Source organism: Oenanthe melanoleuca, chromosome 4 (assembly GCF_029582105.1).
Source record: "Oenanthe melanoleuca isolate GR-GAL-2019-014 chromosome 4, OMel1.0, whole genome shotgun sequence".
NCBI classification, from domain to species: Eukaryota; Metazoa; Chordata; class Aves; order Passeriformes; family Muscicapidae; genus Oenanthe; species Oenanthe melanoleuca.
The window spans coordinates 3,372,397-3,389,415 of record NC_079337.1 but is presented as its reverse complement, the minus strand read 5'-3'; the positions used below and the strand labels follow the sequence as shown (position 1 = coordinate 3,389,415).

Below are 17,019 nucleotides of genomic sequence, written 5' to 3'. Positions count from 1 at the left end.
TGATTTTGCTTGTATCACATCCCATATATGCCAAATGAATCCCTGTACAATGCCAATGAACAATCATGGTTTACCTCAGAATCCATAGGGGGGTATTTTCTGCCTTTGCTCTTTCCAAGACACTTGGTTTTTCCTTCTTCCAAGAGCTGACACCAGAATCCTTTATGTGAATCGAACCTGAAACAAACATTGAGCAGTGTAAAATTTGTGTGTAACCAAATCTAGGAGTCAGAATCCAAGGAGTGGATGTTACAGACTGATATAACTGAAATGTTTTTCAGCTAATGCCAAAAATAAAGAGAAATTAATTCTATTTGCTTTCTGTTTCTGCATATCAGCATTCCATGTTCCACTTATGGAAGTAAAATTAATTTTGAGCCATTCAGAATTAAAATTCAATTCTCACAAAGCAGCACTTTGTCAATCATAGCTCTACTTCTTTAACAGCCAAGTGAATAATTCACAGAAAATTTAACCCCGAATTGTGCTCTGAACAATTCACCCTACCAACAGCTCAAAGAGCTATGAAGGGCTTTATTGTGCAGTGAGCTGACTTACAGACTAGCTGGTATTTTAGGAATGTAGAACATGTGAAAATGATGAAATAATTAACTCACGTTAGGGCTTCAGAGTAATTATAATGAGGAGAGACTCCCAGAAACTTCTGTACTTCATCCATTACGGTAGATGGGTCAGTCCTCAGCTGCTGTCCATCAATAATTAGCAACTATAACAGAGAAAAGAAATGGAGGTTTAATTTGAAATTCATTATTTCAGGCTTGCAACTGAAACTTCCACCTGTGTCAAACTCCTTTATCATACAGAGAGTATTGCCCCAGGAAACAATAATGGGCCCAGTCTTAATTGTCGTGATCATTAATGACCTGGGAATAGGGTAGATATCATCTTAATTAAATCTGAAATTATATTGCATTGGAAGCTGTCCTGACAACAGAGAAACAGCACTGAAGGATCTAGACAGATAAGAAATACTGTCAGGAAATTGAGAGAGACTGGCCCAGCCAAGAAAAAAATTATATTAATGGCTACTGCTTTTCCAGATAGAGCATAATGCTATCAGGGCTGACTCTTCACTATCACTGTGGGATGTAAAATCTGGCAAAAATCTGCATGACAACGCACATTAATCAATATTCACGGGATACGTGTGGAGAAAAGCTAATGAAAATATAACGAGGAGAATTTCATACGAGAGTCAGGATATTACAGCATTGTGAGTCTCATGAAGAGAGATACAAGGCTGGCTGAACAGAAAGGATGTGGAGAGTAACAGCAGCTAGATGCATCAGAGCTTCCTTGGCACACTCTGGGAAAACAGAAGGTGCAGGCTCCAGCCAACTTGTCTCAGCTACAAGAGTCCTGGATAAACAGAAGGTTGGGATTGCAGCCAACCTCCCTCTAACTGCTGGGTGGGGAGCAGTGCCAGACACGCCGCCAATGTCACAAAATTCCATTCCAGAAATAAATCTCCCAAGGAGATACCAATCATGTGATGTTGTCTGCCTGGTCTGCTGTTACCACATGACGTTCAGGGCTTAGCATGTGCATCTTCTGAGGCTTGACCTTACACGGGGCCAGAAGGATGATAATGATTTCCAGGATATCCCTGAGATCAGCAGTCAGTGAGCAGGACTTTTACAAAGGTAAACTTTTAGGACAGTATATATATAAATATATATATATACACACATACATACATATACATACATATATATACTCGTATAGGATGTCAAGAATCTTATTCACCTGGTAAGGTGGGAAGTAAGTGAGCCATCTTTCAATGTGGGTAGCATACCATCCAGGCGCCAGGCATCTCTTCTGGAGAGCTCTGAGCTCAGAGGGGGCTCGAGGACCAGCTGTGATCACCTGATAGAAGCTGAATTTCAGAGCTGCAGGGTCTTCGTGGGATCGCTGATGCTGTAAAAGAAGTGACATTGCTGCAACTTCACAGACCACAAAAAGCTGGGGAAACAAGGCAAAACTGGGTGCTCTTACTGATAGAAATTTCTTATCCTAGCATGTATTTTGAATATGAACTAGATAACTGTCTATATACTAATTTCTGTGTGTGCTGATTACATTAATTAAGTAATCATTTTTACATGCTTTCATTATAGATAACTTGAAAAAATGGTTACTGGTACTTTAACCCTTAAAATATGGCAGGTATCTCAGCCCATGGGTGATGACAGATGGTCACTGACACACCCTGAGAGGATATACAGAGAGGACTCAGGGTGCACACCTGGCTGGTGCTGGCCCGTGCTCTCTCAGTTCCGTACCTGGTACCAGGAATAGGCGCGGTCGGACGGGTCGATGAGGATGGTGATGATCTTGGCCTTGGGGATGAGGGAAGCAGCTCTCTTGGGAGCTTCCTCAGAATGGAAATAGTTGGCACTTTTCTCAAAGAGGAAGTCAGTGGTGACATTAGAAGGAGTGGGAAAGAAATCCATGTACCTGGAAAAGCAAGATCATCCTCAGAACTACTTAAAAATCACACCAAGGCTGATAAATCTGTTAAGTATACTTTATTCTAGAATACTCAATTAAAATAGAGCCTAATTGCAAAAAAAAAAAAAACAAAACAAAAAACAAAAAAAAAAACACCAAGGTTTACATTGTATCTTTGATAAATCTTTGATAATATTTTACTTGGTACTAGCTTGCTACATGTAACTAGACATTGCAGCTACTTTTTTTTTTTTTTAACTGGATAAAAATGTTACAGTATTTATATATATTAAAATTCAAAGTTCTCACTCTTCAGTCAGAACAAACTGCTGAAATCTAAAGCAGAAATTTAGTTTTCGAAATTTGGCCTTTTTCTGACACCAATTCAAGTGCAATCCTGTAAGAAAGAGCTTCTTAGTATCAGAATTGCTTTCACTGAGAAGAGGCTGTTTATATGGGGAAGATGCACTGAAACAATCCCCCAGAGCTTCATCAGGTAAAAGGTTTCTGAGCAGTGACAGAATTCACTTATTTTTCTGTGAGTCACTTGAGTCACATTTTTGGGGAAAATAGGGTTGTAGTTGTTTTAGGGTTTTTTTGTGAGCTTTTCTCATCCATTATGAAGTTGTAGTTAAATTCCTGCAATTGCTTTGTCATATAAGGATTGCTCTATTCCTGGCCCTCAGACCACTTCTTGTTATTGCTGGGGAAAACAAATAGGAAATTTTGGCCCACTTGACTTTTCAGTTAACCTGTATTGAGAAAATAAATGTTATTTAAACAATCTCTTCTGAAGACCATGCTTAAGGACTGAGATTTCCTCCAGTGCTGAGACTCTGTTCTATTTATACAAGTGAGCTACTTCCAGTACAAATGACGAGCTCTTGTTGGCTTTGAAAGTGTAACCACTGAAGTCAATGGACTTTTATTTCCCAGAAGCACTAGGGCTGATTTTATGAGAATGATGAAGCTGTACCCATTTTTACTCAGAACATTATTAGAAGCTAATGACTTGGCCTGACTGTGTGGGCTCAGAATGCTTCACCAGGAAAGAAGGCCAGCCTTGAGAGAGGCAACAGGCACAAGGGGCGTATTTGCTCTAGATCATGGGTGAACTTACTATGCTTCTGTACTGAAGTCCTGGAAGTAAAATGATAAATACAAGGCAATGAGGACTACAAGCCTTTAACATTAAATATGGCACTACACTGAATTTTGGACAAAAAAAAGTGAATTGATTCTTTAGGTAACACGGAAAATTTGAAAAAAGTTGATGTGCTATCAGTGAAAAATGGAAAGAGACTGGAGCAGGTGTGATATCAAGAGGTTTCCAAGTTCAGGGTCAGCATTTCTGCTGGACTAAATCTTGCCCAGTCCCTCATTCATGAGACAATTATTAAATTCAGTAAGGACAAAGCTGAGAAGGCTTTAGAGAAACTTGTCCAAGAAACCTGTAACAAAGCTTACATAACGAAATCTGGGACTGGTCTGTTTAGACTTCTCCATTTCAACAAGATCAGTTCTCATCTTACCTTCTGTCTTGTCTATTGGAAGCCTACAATTTACATCTACACTGCCTTCAAAATGGCAATACTGAGGTTCTGAGGGCTAAAAGAACCCTCTTCTGCTTCTGTAGCTGGCCCTGCACTAAATCCAAGCTTGGACAAAGACTAAGAGTCAGCTCAGGAATAAAGCTCTATCTCCACAACCATAAACAAAATTAACTGATTGCAATTCGTGATTCTTGCAAGAATCTCAGCCAATTAATGGACTAATGAGGAGACCCTTGTATCTAATTACAAAGTGGCAAGCTCATTACAAGCCAGCATTGAAATACACTATTGGACTAGGTGGTCTGAGAGATGTGTCTGGCAGACAGAATGCAAATCTAAGAACTAGGCAACTACACCAGCAGGGAGTTCTGAGGATTTGAAACTTGACTGTGGGAACCTGGCAGGGCTGGTGGGGCACAGAGTGGGTGCTGTGGTGAGAACCTGTCAAAGGGACGTGTCTGGCTTAGACAGGCTGCCCACTGTGAGCTGTGTGCCCTGGTGCCACGTTAAGATGAAGGATAACCTGACATGTGTGGCAGCCAATCTGTAGCTTAGGGAAGTGGATGAGGCAGGAGGAAGGAGAGAAGCAGCACAGTAGCTTCCCACAACATGGGAACATTGATTTTGTGGAAGAACTTGGGCTTCTCCATCAGAGGAGCTGCTGCTGTGCCTGGCCTGCATGTCCTGCCCACTGACTGCAAGGCCTCAGCAGCAATTTCCCACTGCCAGCCACTCAGCCAGCACCTCTCCACTGGCACAAGTGGCTGACTCACCACCCTTCCAGTGAGAAAGTGCTGCAGCAATTACAACTCCTGGAAACGAGTGGCGTACCAACAAATTGGATCTGATGTGTCTGCACTGAGACCACAGAACAGCACTCACCCTGTTAATTTTATGGATGAATACAAAGTCAAAGGCAATAAAAGTATTCTTCCTTAAACTGGGGGCAAAATAAAGAAACAAGACAAGAAATCAATAATCCTTCCCTGGTGCTCCCCAGCCATTAGAGCATGTCACCAGCTTTCTGCTGCAGTGCTTTACATGCAGCACTTTGGGAAAGCAGAGGAATCAGGAGTGACCTTCAGGTGCAGCTGTGCCTGGAAGGAGCCACAGTGAACAGCAGGGACACAGGCTGTCTCAGCACCACTTACTGACCCACACAGACAATTCTCCTAATTACCTGATCTTTAAAGAACATTTTGGGAGGCTTTCCCTGCCCCCACTTTTTATTATTTACATTATTGCTACTGCTATATCCTATTTAAAGGAAGAAATGCCTCTTCCTAGTAAGTATCTTTTTCTCTTAAGAAATAAAATTTCCAGCAGGAACATAACTTTTGTGTCCATATATTCCAACTAACAACCATTACTGTCCCACTTGCAAAGGCATATGTAATGAGAAATACATATTTTGTTACTGTACAGCACATAGTCATATCTGGATATTTACAAGAAAGCCTCCAAAAGTTACTGCATTTAAGACATTCTGTAGTAAGATTATTCACTTGCATTTATTTATCATTTCTGAAGGACACTGAAGGTTATTCCTTATCTCACTTTATACATGCAGAGTTACCATTACCAACAGTAATGTCATGTTTCTATTGTTCACAATATATAAACTTTTATATTTATACTAATAACCCATCTTACCAATCAATCCCCCTGTGGTAGTTATTTCTATTAAAGAACTGTACCTCCTCAAAGGTTTTTGGGCTGGGGGAGTTACTAATGATGGAAGGATGCATGATCAGGAACAAATACAAGGCTGTAGTACCTGCAAACAGGATAAAAGTCCAAGATTTAAAACAAAAATACACATACACACACATATTTTTGAGAGGATCATAGTTGCAGATGGGACTATGTCAGTTTTATTCCATTTCATTTCACTGAGGGGATGTTGATTTATGTCACCTAAGATCCTGTGCTTTCTGAGCTTTTAGAATTAGGACATTTAAAGAATTGTAAATAGTTAATACAGACACTGGTGTGCCAGTGTTGAAACCTGCTTTTCCTATTTAAAATAGCTGTTTAAAAAAATAATGATTTACAGATATGAGACTGTCACAAAAATAATTTTAAAATCTTGCACTCAGTAGCTGCTGGGGTTTGGTGAAGATGAAAGGAAGCTTACATGCAATTTTCTGATTACAGAGAAGAAAAATAACCATTGAGTCAATTTATAAACTACTGCAATCTTGCAATTAAAACTGTCCATTAGGAATTTCTTGACTTGAAAAAAATGCCAAGAAATAACAAGATTCTATCAACAAGACATGCAAAAGAAGAACTTGCAGTTCAGAATCCAACCCATTTGAAAGATGTCTCTGTCCTGTCCTTTCCTTTTCCCATTTTGACAAGAGCTTGTCTGTCTTGTTCACCTCTTTATCAAAGTTTACTCATTTTGACACAAATCCTCAAAAAAGCTGTCACACACCTGAACCATGCATTTTCAATGTGTACTGACTGCTGCTGTAACTTACATTATTAAGCTACATTTGCATGGTATCTGAAAATAAAAAAATGCTGTTGGATGATCAAGATCTCTACATAGCAGCTGAGTCAATAGTGATTAAATGTTGTTGGAATAAAAGAAAATCTCACCAGTTTTCTGGGGTCCTACAACCAGGAATTTTGGTAATCGATCACAGGTTTTTTCCTTAGACCAGATATCTCTGTGCCGTTTGTCATCACAGGGGTTCTAAAACAGAGAAGAAAACTCAGAATTTCCTTGGCAATCACATTTGAAAAGGTTCTTAAATTACCTTTATATATAAACTACCTCTTTTTCACCCATGTACAAATACTCTTACCAGAAGTATTATTTTCCCTTATGACTGAAAACCAATGCATTCCAGAATTATTCCAGTGATTCAGAATGGCATTTCCAGTGTAACCAAGTCAAAACTTGATTCTTCTAAGTGTCAGGAGTATTTTTTAAGGAGAAGAATGTTGAAGAAATATCCTACACATATATAGTTGCCCTATTGTGGTAACAGCTACCACACCATATCTGCTGCATTTTAAAACTAAGGGAGTAAGTTAATTATGATTTAAAGCTTTCTATTCAGAAATACATATTCTGATTTTCCAGTTCAAACCAGTACCTAAGATTCATCTTTAACCTTTGCTGCTTCACAACTGAATAAGTTTAAATTTGTTCTGGAAATGCTACTCAAAAACAATTTTTGACACTATTGTTTGGCAATATTGCACTGAGATGAAGAGAATTATCTCCATGTACCCCTCTGAGGCTGTATTCAAAATCACATCAATTATGGACAAAATACACCACATTCAGTATGTCTTAGTCATTGTAACTTAAAAATGTCTTTTCTAAGTAATTATAATTTTTCAAGTAATTTGGCCACAGGCTAATTTCCATTTTTCAAATGATTCTCTTTTAGTATCATGCAAAATCCTTGACATTTTCCCCTCTAGTTCAATGTTTTATTCAATACCAGCATGAATTCCAAGATGCATATTTAAGTAAAAATTTGCAATCTCAGACCTTAAGTTGGCAATTCAATATCCAAGGCTGGAAAACATTTTAGTAAGCAAGCTTAAATACATTTTTATGTTTGATTTAGTAAAGTTTGCTCCTTAGAGTATTTCTACCAAGCCACCTTAATAAGATTTTATTTGGGTTAATATTATCACAGCTTCTTGGCAAACTTCTTCCTTGGGCAGCTCCCAGCCTACAGTGAATAACCTCTGACCTATCTCATCTACCTCCTCTTGGCAAATTAGAGTATCCATGGTCTTACTGCTCTTTTCTCTTTCTGGATGCCCTCTTCTCCTTACACACTTGCAGAAAAACTTGTTTCTTTAACTGCTAGAAGACACATATAAATCTGCCTGTCAAATGCTTTATTCCAGCTTGTTCCAAAAGGAGAAGAGAAATAACACAACATGCACTTGCCTGCCTTTCCCCACATTTTTAAAGGCAAGTAAAGTCACAAATAAAACAAATTAAAGATAATTTTATTCCACAGCCTTTTACAAGCAACAGGGAACACAATCACATCCTGAAGCTTCAGTTGGCTGTTTTATGGAACCAACTTAAAAAAATAACTGCTTTTCTGTATAAAAAACTGAAACAAAGAATTTAAAACAAAACCATCAAGACCATTTTTTTCTGATCTCTTGCTCAGCCTTCACCTGCCAGAGAGGGTCCTTCTGCTCAGGGAATAGCTCAAAATACTTGTGAGCCAGCTGGAGTGGAGGAAGGGTCTGCAGTTTCAGGTTTGTCCAGGTATGAACGAAGTTGGCCAGATTGACAAAGGTGTACAAGCCCAGGCGGTCGTTCCCGTAGTTAGACAAGTGAGTCATGAAGATGCTGATCTGTGGGAGACAAAACAAAGAGCACACCTCGAGTCCTTGCATCACTAGATGGCAGTGCAGCCCCAGGTAAGTGAATCTCATCTGCATTTAGCTCCCAGTCAGAGCAGCAAGCCTTGGATCACATTCACACAGCCCTCACTGCCCTGGCCCCTCACCGAATTACGTCCTCCTGCTCAACTCAATGCAGCCAATGAGGAAAACCCTGCAACAGGTCCCATGAGCTCCGTGAGCTGCAGGATGTGCAATGCTATCCTGGGGCTGGGTGACACTGACAGCACCTTTATGTGCATTTACTTCATAGGATACAGCAAAAACAATGCCCACTGCTTGACTTTAAGAGGAATACAAACGCAAAGTTAAAAACATAATTTCTGTTTTCGTGGAAGAGTAAAGAAGCCACAGACTAGGGAAGCAGCTGAACTCTACTGCTGTGACTTTAATCTTGTGGCTGCAGTTTTATAAAGTAGCTCATCTCCTCTACAAAGGTATTCTGCAAGCACTGGCCTGACACACAATACAAACAGAACCAATCTGAAACGTGAGTACTTTCAAATAACTGTGCATGGAATATGCAACAAAAACAAAAAACCCAAACAAGAAACACCAAAAGTTTTAAGGCTGCTGGTATTTTACTCTCCCAGTATTTCACTATGAACGTGATACCCAGATCCACCCTCCTGCTCCAGCCCTTGCTCCAACTGCACTTCTGCACTCCCAGTGGAAGCAATGCTCGTGTGAAGATTTCCCACAGGAAGGGCATTTTGGGATAGACCTAACGGAGCTGATGAGCAGTGCAGGAATACACAGACTGCAAGCATGGGCTCTCAAGGTCTAAGGAAGGGCTGCAGACAGAACCCTGTGTTTTCTACAGTAATCCCTTTCCACACTGATGCCACAGTCTGCTCTTACACTGAAATCTGCAAACTCTCACCTCTCCACCAGTGATTTCCTTCTTGAAGTTCTTTTTAAAGTAGAACTTCCAAGATAAATTCTCCAGACTAATTTCCATTTAAAAATTAGAAACATGACTCTTTTATAAATAAATCTGCTAATGCCATGAATGAGAAACTTCTATTTAAAGTGAGACCTGAAGTAAGCCACTTTAAAAAAAGAATAGCTTATCACGGTCATAATTCTGAAATTAGTTTAGGAGCTGAAGTTAAATCTCTTGTAAAGGAATTCTAGTCCTCAGCCTAAAGAAAGAAAAAGAAATCAATGAAAAGCTGCTTTTTGCAGTAAAATCAGAAGATGAACACTGCTAAATCACAAGGAGATGATCTTTCTTTGTGGGTAGGATGGAGATTGAAAACCCCTTCCCTTTAGGCACCAAATGTATAACCTTTTCAAGTTTCCTTTTTTATTTCAGTTCTCAAAGCAGGAACAGAGCAGCCACAGGACTGTGTTGTTCTCACTAAAGTCACAACCACCCAGGTTTCCATTAAAAAGGTTAACTTGCTTTCCTGACAGCCCCTTTCTTTCTTACATATGGACTGACCTCTGGCATTTTTAATGTCAATTCACCTCCTTGCCAACAGCTACTGCACTGCCATGAAAGAAAAAGCAAGAGATGTTGAAAAGATTGCTACTTCAGGGAAAATACAATTATTATTTCTCTGAAGAGAATATCCCTGTAATTTTAAGAATGTCAGTACAGGCTGAGAAATTGACTGGACATATCATCATAAATAATTTCCAGCATATAAAACTGTGTCAGTGAAGGGGAAAAATTACCAGAGACCTAAGCTCCCATTTTAGTTGTATTTTTCAAGTCAAATACTTTATGGTTAATTATTTACAACACAAAGATGATCAAATGCTGTTTGAAAACTTAAATGGCTGAGTCTTGTAAAGAAATCCATATTTAGCCAAGCAGCTACATGACCTGATATATGACTTTACATTCTAGAAAAAAACTCTTCTAGATGGCATCATAAATATCACAGATTGGCTGAAAGGGATGGTGGATCACTCCCACTTCCCTGTGCAGAAGGATGGGAACACACATCAATCCCCTTCCATCTGCAGGTGGTGCCTGGTTTCACACCAGGACAAAACATAATGATTATTTTTTCCCTTCCATACTGGGTTTATGATGCTTTGATTTGCTCTATGATACCACGTCCTGAGTCATTCAAACAAGTTCTAATTAACAAGAATCATTATTCTTTCTCCGCAACTAATAACATGCTATGCTTCTAAAGATTTACTCTCTTGGAACCACTGATCAAGCAGCTCTGAAAGAAATCCTTTGTGGCCATGTCCCAAGGCTAGACTCTGTAAATACCACTATTTGTTCAATAATCTTCCACCTCTGGGAAATGCTGTAAAATACAAACACAGCTTCATATATTTCTTTATTCCTCCTTCAACAGGGAAGCAGTTATGAATGAAGTTATATTTACTCTAACAAGCATTTTAACCTCCCTTTCAGATAAAAAGAGCTTATTTGACTTTATTATTTCCAGTACTCTTCTCAAATAATTTCTTTCAGGCATCTCAGCATTTTCTTTATTTCAGTGCAGAAGCATCACCCTTTTTTAGCTGTTCCTCATAAACAAACTATCATCTTGGTTGCACTTCAATGCACACTCTCCATGGAATTTAATATCCTTCACTGAAGGATACTGAGGGAACTGAAATGGAATGCAGGCAATTTTTAAAATGATGGTTTGGGACTAAATCTGGCCTCTGGGCAGAAGCTCCTTTCCTGCTCTCACACATTTTCAGATCACAGCTGCAAAGGTGCTCTCTCCTGTGCTCTGCCTTCTCCTTCCAGCTTCTCCTCAGCATTTTCTCCTTCCCCAGAGTGAAGGGACAGAGGTCTAAGTTACATCTGCTCTCCTTCCCCAGTCCTGGCTTTATTTGGGGTTCTGACTGGTACTGCAGAAATGTAGGGAAATGAGAACAAGCACTCAAGAGAAAGAGCTTTTATTTTTTTGACTGCTCATTCTATGCTGCTTATTTCCTTACTACAACATTTCCCAATTAGAGGCAATAACTTCTAGGTCAAAAAAAAAAACAGAGTTGAGTCTGAGAAGGAGCTGCTGCTATTAAATCATGTATCAGGAAAAGATGAACCAGCTTGATCTAATTTATGTATTAAGAACAGAGAGATGCTTGACAAACAACTTGCACAGAGTGAAACAATGCAACTTCCAGTGATGGATGTTAACTGGCTGGGTATCTAAAAAAATACTGATCACTACAAAATCAAGATTTTTAGGATGCTGCACCTATTGAAATTATACAACAAGGACACAAACACAGCTTCTGGAGTCTTGGTAATAGCTGCTGTTTCCTGACAAAACAGAAGTGCCTGTCTCCCAAAGGAATGAGAACACCATTCCCAAGAGGGACTAAGCCTTCCTAGGGCTCCTGGCTTCTTCCCCTGGAGTCAAGGGGTCTCTTTTAAGCTCTAGGATCAGATCCCAGAGCAAAGAGAAGACTCTTTTCAGACATTAACTATGGCAGCAAGGGAAGTGGAGGGAAGTCTGAGACTTGCAGGATGACTGATGATCTCAAAGGGTTTAATTATTCTGGCATTTCAAATCTAGAACTACAAGAGCTGGTATAAGAAAAAAACCAAAAAAACAGGTAATAAACACTTATTACATACTGGGGCACTTGTTTTTTTACTATACATATATATATAAAAAATATATTTATATATTATATATATTAAATATATATATATATATATATGTATATATTAGTAAATTCCAACTTGAATAAATTCCTCCTAATAAACCAGTCATCAATGTACTTTAGTCACAGGCACTGTGTCACCCTCCCATCTGTGCAACATCACAAGGCAGCATTGAGGCTTCCCAACTCAATGAAGTTAAGCACAGCCCTTCAAAATGAAGTTAAATTATGACTGACAATTAATTCTGTGGTCTAGGCTAGGCACTAGCAGCAGATGCATTACCAGTTTGGAATACAGCTGGAATTTCAGCTACTGAGCACATGTTTACAGGCCATGAGAGTACCTCCAAGTCTCAGAACACCTATATTCCAATTAATTTGGCATTGTGCACACTCTGTTTGCAGTTCTGCTATTGTTTCCAAGTTACTCCAAACAGTTTTGTTTCAGGTTTTCAGAGACTCAGTAACAGCAGGTTTTGCTCCATTACACTACCAAAGTGATGGAATAGCAAATCAGAGCAGAGTCTATATTGAATATATGTTTTTAGTAGCTGAAAGACAGTCCTTTCAGACCTGGATGCTTGCAGAAAAGCTGTGTTCAATTCCACCACAGAGATTCCAGCTTGCAACTCCCTTTTCAGCCCTGAGGTCGCCCTGCTGCTTTCACAGCTGCCACGGACCTGTCCACTCAGATTGCCAGAGTAGAATTCCATTTACACAGTGGTGTCTCCACCATAAATACGATGGAGCCAGGCAAGGGTTATGAGCTCAAACAAATTTGTGTATCTGATGTAGTTCTGAATTGTTGATCTGACAGTCAGGAACCCCAAGTTTATCTTCTGCTGCTTCCCATTGTGACTCAGTAGTGCCAGTACTATTCAAATGACTTGCTTCACTCTAAACCACTAGCGCAAAGCTTTTCATTCAAGAATCTTAAGGATCATACAAGAGTAAAGATTTCTGATTGCCATAGTTTCAATGCATGTCCTGCCCACTGCTACAAGGAATCAACTCTAAAAAGACAGTCATTCCTGTCTGTTCCACAGCCTCTCCACACTGCCTGTTCACTTAGCAATTTTTTAGTTTTTTTTTTTTTCCTATTCCACCCACAAAATACCAGACTGTCTGGCTTTTAAGGGTGGGTTTTGAAGAGCAGATAGAAAGGCAAAGAATACTTGTGTTCTGCAGTCAGCCAAAACACTCAGCCAAAGTGATTTCTCCCTCTGCCCCAACTGATGGCAACTACTGCTGGAGTTACGGGCATGAGAGGACAGGGAAGAGATGGACAGAGAAACTGGTGCCTTCCTAACCCATGAAGTGGGGCAAACCTGTCAAACTGAACCATCTTTCCTGCTTCTCACACTCAGTAAAGTATGAGGTTGTGCCAAGCAAGGTGGACAGAAAGGGAAGGTCTGGATCAGAATGTCTTTGATTTTCTTCTGTAGTGCCAGTACAGGGTCACATTAAGATACAGCAGGTTTTGCTGATGCTCGTACAAATCCTCTCATTTTCAGTGCTAAAGGAGATAATTTCTCCCTAGCTGCAAGTCAATTAGCTTAATAACAGCTCTGCTCACTGCAACTGGGGAGAGGTAAAAATTAGAAGAAAATAATACTTAGAACTGAACGCACACAAAGATTACAATTATTTTAAGATCAATCAAAGTGCCTAAAGCATTAACAGCCTTTCCTCTTCATCAGCACTGCTGTAACCATGTCAAGAGCACACAGCTGGCTACACATTAGTTTCATTGTTGGGCTGTCAACCATCTGAAGGCTCTCACCCAATTCCTCTCCACAGGGCATTTTCCCTTTTCTTTCCATCTGCAGACACACAGTATTTTGCAAGGAAGTGCATATAAGTGCACATAATGCAATTACTGCATTCTGTTTGTTTTTCTCGGGGGCAGAAAAGCATAGAACATTTTCATGAACTGTTGGTTACCCTTAAACATTGATCTCATAGGCTAGAAAAGCTCCAGATCTGGATCTTCTACAGATCGAAGGATCTGAGAAGCAATGATACAACTGATGGCAGTGCCTATACGGACCTCTTCATCATACACTGCTCAAAAACTAATGGCTCACTTCCTTCAAAGGACAGATTCAGGCAACTGGCACAATTTGGTTCTTAGAAATATTGAACAGGAATTTGTTTAACTAATCCAAGAATTTCACTGGATATTGCAGAGAGATTAATCTGAAATCACTAAAGATTCTAACAAATTTATCAGGAAAAACACTTGCTAAAATGCTTTGAAATCAGTACAGTGGTATGAAAGCCAGTAACAATGTGAGACAAACCAGAGATGTGTCTGACAGGATAAGAGACTCATCAGTACACACTTCTACAGTGCACATTTTCCTTGTGGCCTTGCCCCAGATTTCCATAGTAAATCAGTGCAAGTCCCTCAACTCCCCTGTAACTGATAATGTGAGAGAAATAATGCCAGCATACCAATAACACAGGCTGCTGAAGCTTGCTTTCTCTTTTCTTGTGAAACCTTTTGTGCAAGATCCTGATACAGCACGATCTTGCCCAAGGGCCGCTGCAGTCAGCAAGATCTTTAACAGGGGACAGACACATAAAATATTACTTGAAGAGTGGGTAACAGTGTTCTCTTAGTGCTTGGGCTCTTTTTCAGCTTGGTGGCACTTGAGAATTTGGGATGCCTTACAGGAACAGTGGTCAGGACCACTTCCCAGCCACCAGTGCAGAGGCACCAATGCAAACCCCAGGAACACAACCTGCCAGCCGTGAGATTTGCTACTCCAACGAGCAGCTGCTGGCTCCCAGTTACACACACAGCACCTGCAGAGCAGGATTTCCTGGGCTTTCCAGACCTGCACAACATCTGCTTGTACAGTGCTCTGGGAACAGGGCCCTCGTGCTGGTTCTCATGACAAAAATCCACAGCTGCACACATGGTCCTGGGGTTTTGTGTGGTTTGTACTGCACATGGTGGTTGATCGAGCACACTGCAAGGAGGCAGAGCCTCTCTTATACCACTGCACAGCCAAACCACTGAGGAATTTGGGGCTTCACTCTTAGGGGCACTTACTTCAGAGTAGGGTACTGAGTTCCTGAAGTCTCAGCCTGGTAACTCACATTTCCAAATTAAACATAATGAAGAAATTTGTAAAGATTAACATTTAATCTACACTCACATTTTCCAGGTTTGGGAAACTAACTATTTATGTATTCATTATTGAGAACATTGTTTAGCTGACATTGTAATGATTCATGGGTAGTGTTTTCTCTTCTTGGTTTTGTATCAGTGAAAAACAACATTTTGAAAACGCCTCATAATGGAATTTTTTTATCCTCTCAACAGCTGGGTGTTTCACATAAAGAAATACCAGCAATTTAAATGAAAACACAAGAAAGCTTATGAAATCCAAAGTGCCACTCCATCATTAGACAGACTCCTAAAGCTACTTAGTCTTCATTTTAATGTCTAAATTTTTGCCCAACTCTGAGCTTGCCAAGTATGACATAAATACATGCAAGACATAAACCCCACAAAGATACAAACCTTAATATTTAAATTGAGTATGTATCAGACTAATGCTTAGAATTTTAGGAACTGTTCACAGGCAGACATTTAGAAACCAGAAGCATCATCTTTTCAAAGGCACTCCTTAGTCTTGGGCAAATTTTGGCCTTCTGTTCATTTACAGTTTTATTTAGAAAACACTGCATTTAATTTCTGTTCTTTTAGCCTGTATTGTATTGGATACCATAATTTTCAGAAGTAGGTGATCACACAGTCTACACAGCAATGCATGAATCAAAGACCTAACTGTAATGTATAAAAGGACATTACTGTACTCACATGTCAGGATGCCAGGCAGACATGATCAAACTTCCATGATGAGAATCAAAAATCATGGATGTTTCACTGCTTGTCTTCCCCTCCATTCTCTCAATTCTTTTAACTTAAAAGGCTTATGCCTCAAGCACTCATATTAAATTTTGCTGTTTCCCTACATTGTAAAACAGCTTTTGGATATTGTGGCTGTATTTCAATGTGGAATGTGATTTTGTTCTGACTCAAAATATTGTTCTGTGCCTTCCTCCAATTTGCTCACCTAGTAACTTCTAGTCAAAATCCACATATTGCCAAAGGACTGCTATGGTGCCAAAACCCTCCCCACCCAATCAATTTTCCAGGTCTCAGCTCTATTAATGTGGGATTGGAAGCAGATGGTTTAGAAGGTCCCTTCCACGCTAAACCATCCTGTGACCGATTCTATGCTGTGCCTGGAATGATACACATATCAAAGCCAGGACTGCAGCCACTGCCACCCTCTAGAAGGGAAACCACATGTGTGCTAAGGAAGGAAAAGTTTTTATTTCCTAATTCTGCTACGTGAACATGAAAAAGGGGAACAAAGCACAGTAACTGGTCTCACAGAGCCAAAACTATAGCCTGAAAGAATCTGAGGCTTGAAAAATACACCTGCATATAAATTGCTTAAGTAGCTTTCAGAAAGAGTTTTCCTTTGGACTGCATTACATTGCAGAAGATTAAAAAAGAGTGCAAAATATTTAGGCTGTTACTCCAAAAGATTTGAGTGGAAACATGTTTTGTTCTCTTTAGTGTTCCCAGTAACTACATTTCTATAAAACAGCAGAATTTTATTTATATGCTTGATTTGGACCCAAATGAAAACCTCATCTAAAGCTTGTCTAAAAGGTCAGTTTTAAGGCAGCTGACCTAACCCCATGCCATTTTGAAGTACTACACTGCTCTCTTCTGTCAGTGCTCTGTGGTTTCACCACCTCACTTCTTGTTTATATTCCATTAAAGATAAATGAAAGGTTAAGCAGATGAAGTTCATTTACTTAGATCTTTTCTTTGAACTCTATGGTTTCTTTACTTGGATCTCTTCTTTGAAGCTGCTACAAGAGAACAACTGAAGTTTCTCAAAACTGACTGGAGCCCAAGCATTCCCTGCTTGCAGCCTTCTCACCTGAATACATGCTCCCAACACTTTGC

General features: G+C 39.7%; 1 protein-coding gene across 1 annotated transcript in view; it reads right to left on the bottom strand.

Moving 5' to 3' along the window:
- LOC130252422 (bifunctional heparan sulfate N-deacetylase/N-sulfotransferase 3) overlaps positions 1–17,019 on the bottom strand; it is a 50,536-nt gene that overhangs the window by 4,660 nt on the left and 28,857 nt on the right. Inside the window, exons 7-13 of the mRNA XM_056489953.1 lie at positions 8,190–8,372; positions 6,633–6,729; positions 5,679–5,802; positions 2,304–2,478; positions 1,768–1,938; positions 618–727; positions 75–177 (exon numbers count right to left, since the gene is read on the bottom strand). Coding sequence (XP_056345928.1) covers positions 75–177; positions 618–727; positions 1,768–1,938; positions 2,304–2,478; positions 5,679–5,802; positions 6,633–6,729; positions 8,190–8,372 — 963 coding nt within the window. The remainder of the gene's footprint in view (positions 1–74; positions 178–617; positions 728–1,767; positions 1,939–2,303; positions 2,479–5,678; positions 5,803–6,632; positions 6,730–8,189; positions 8,373–17,019) is intronic.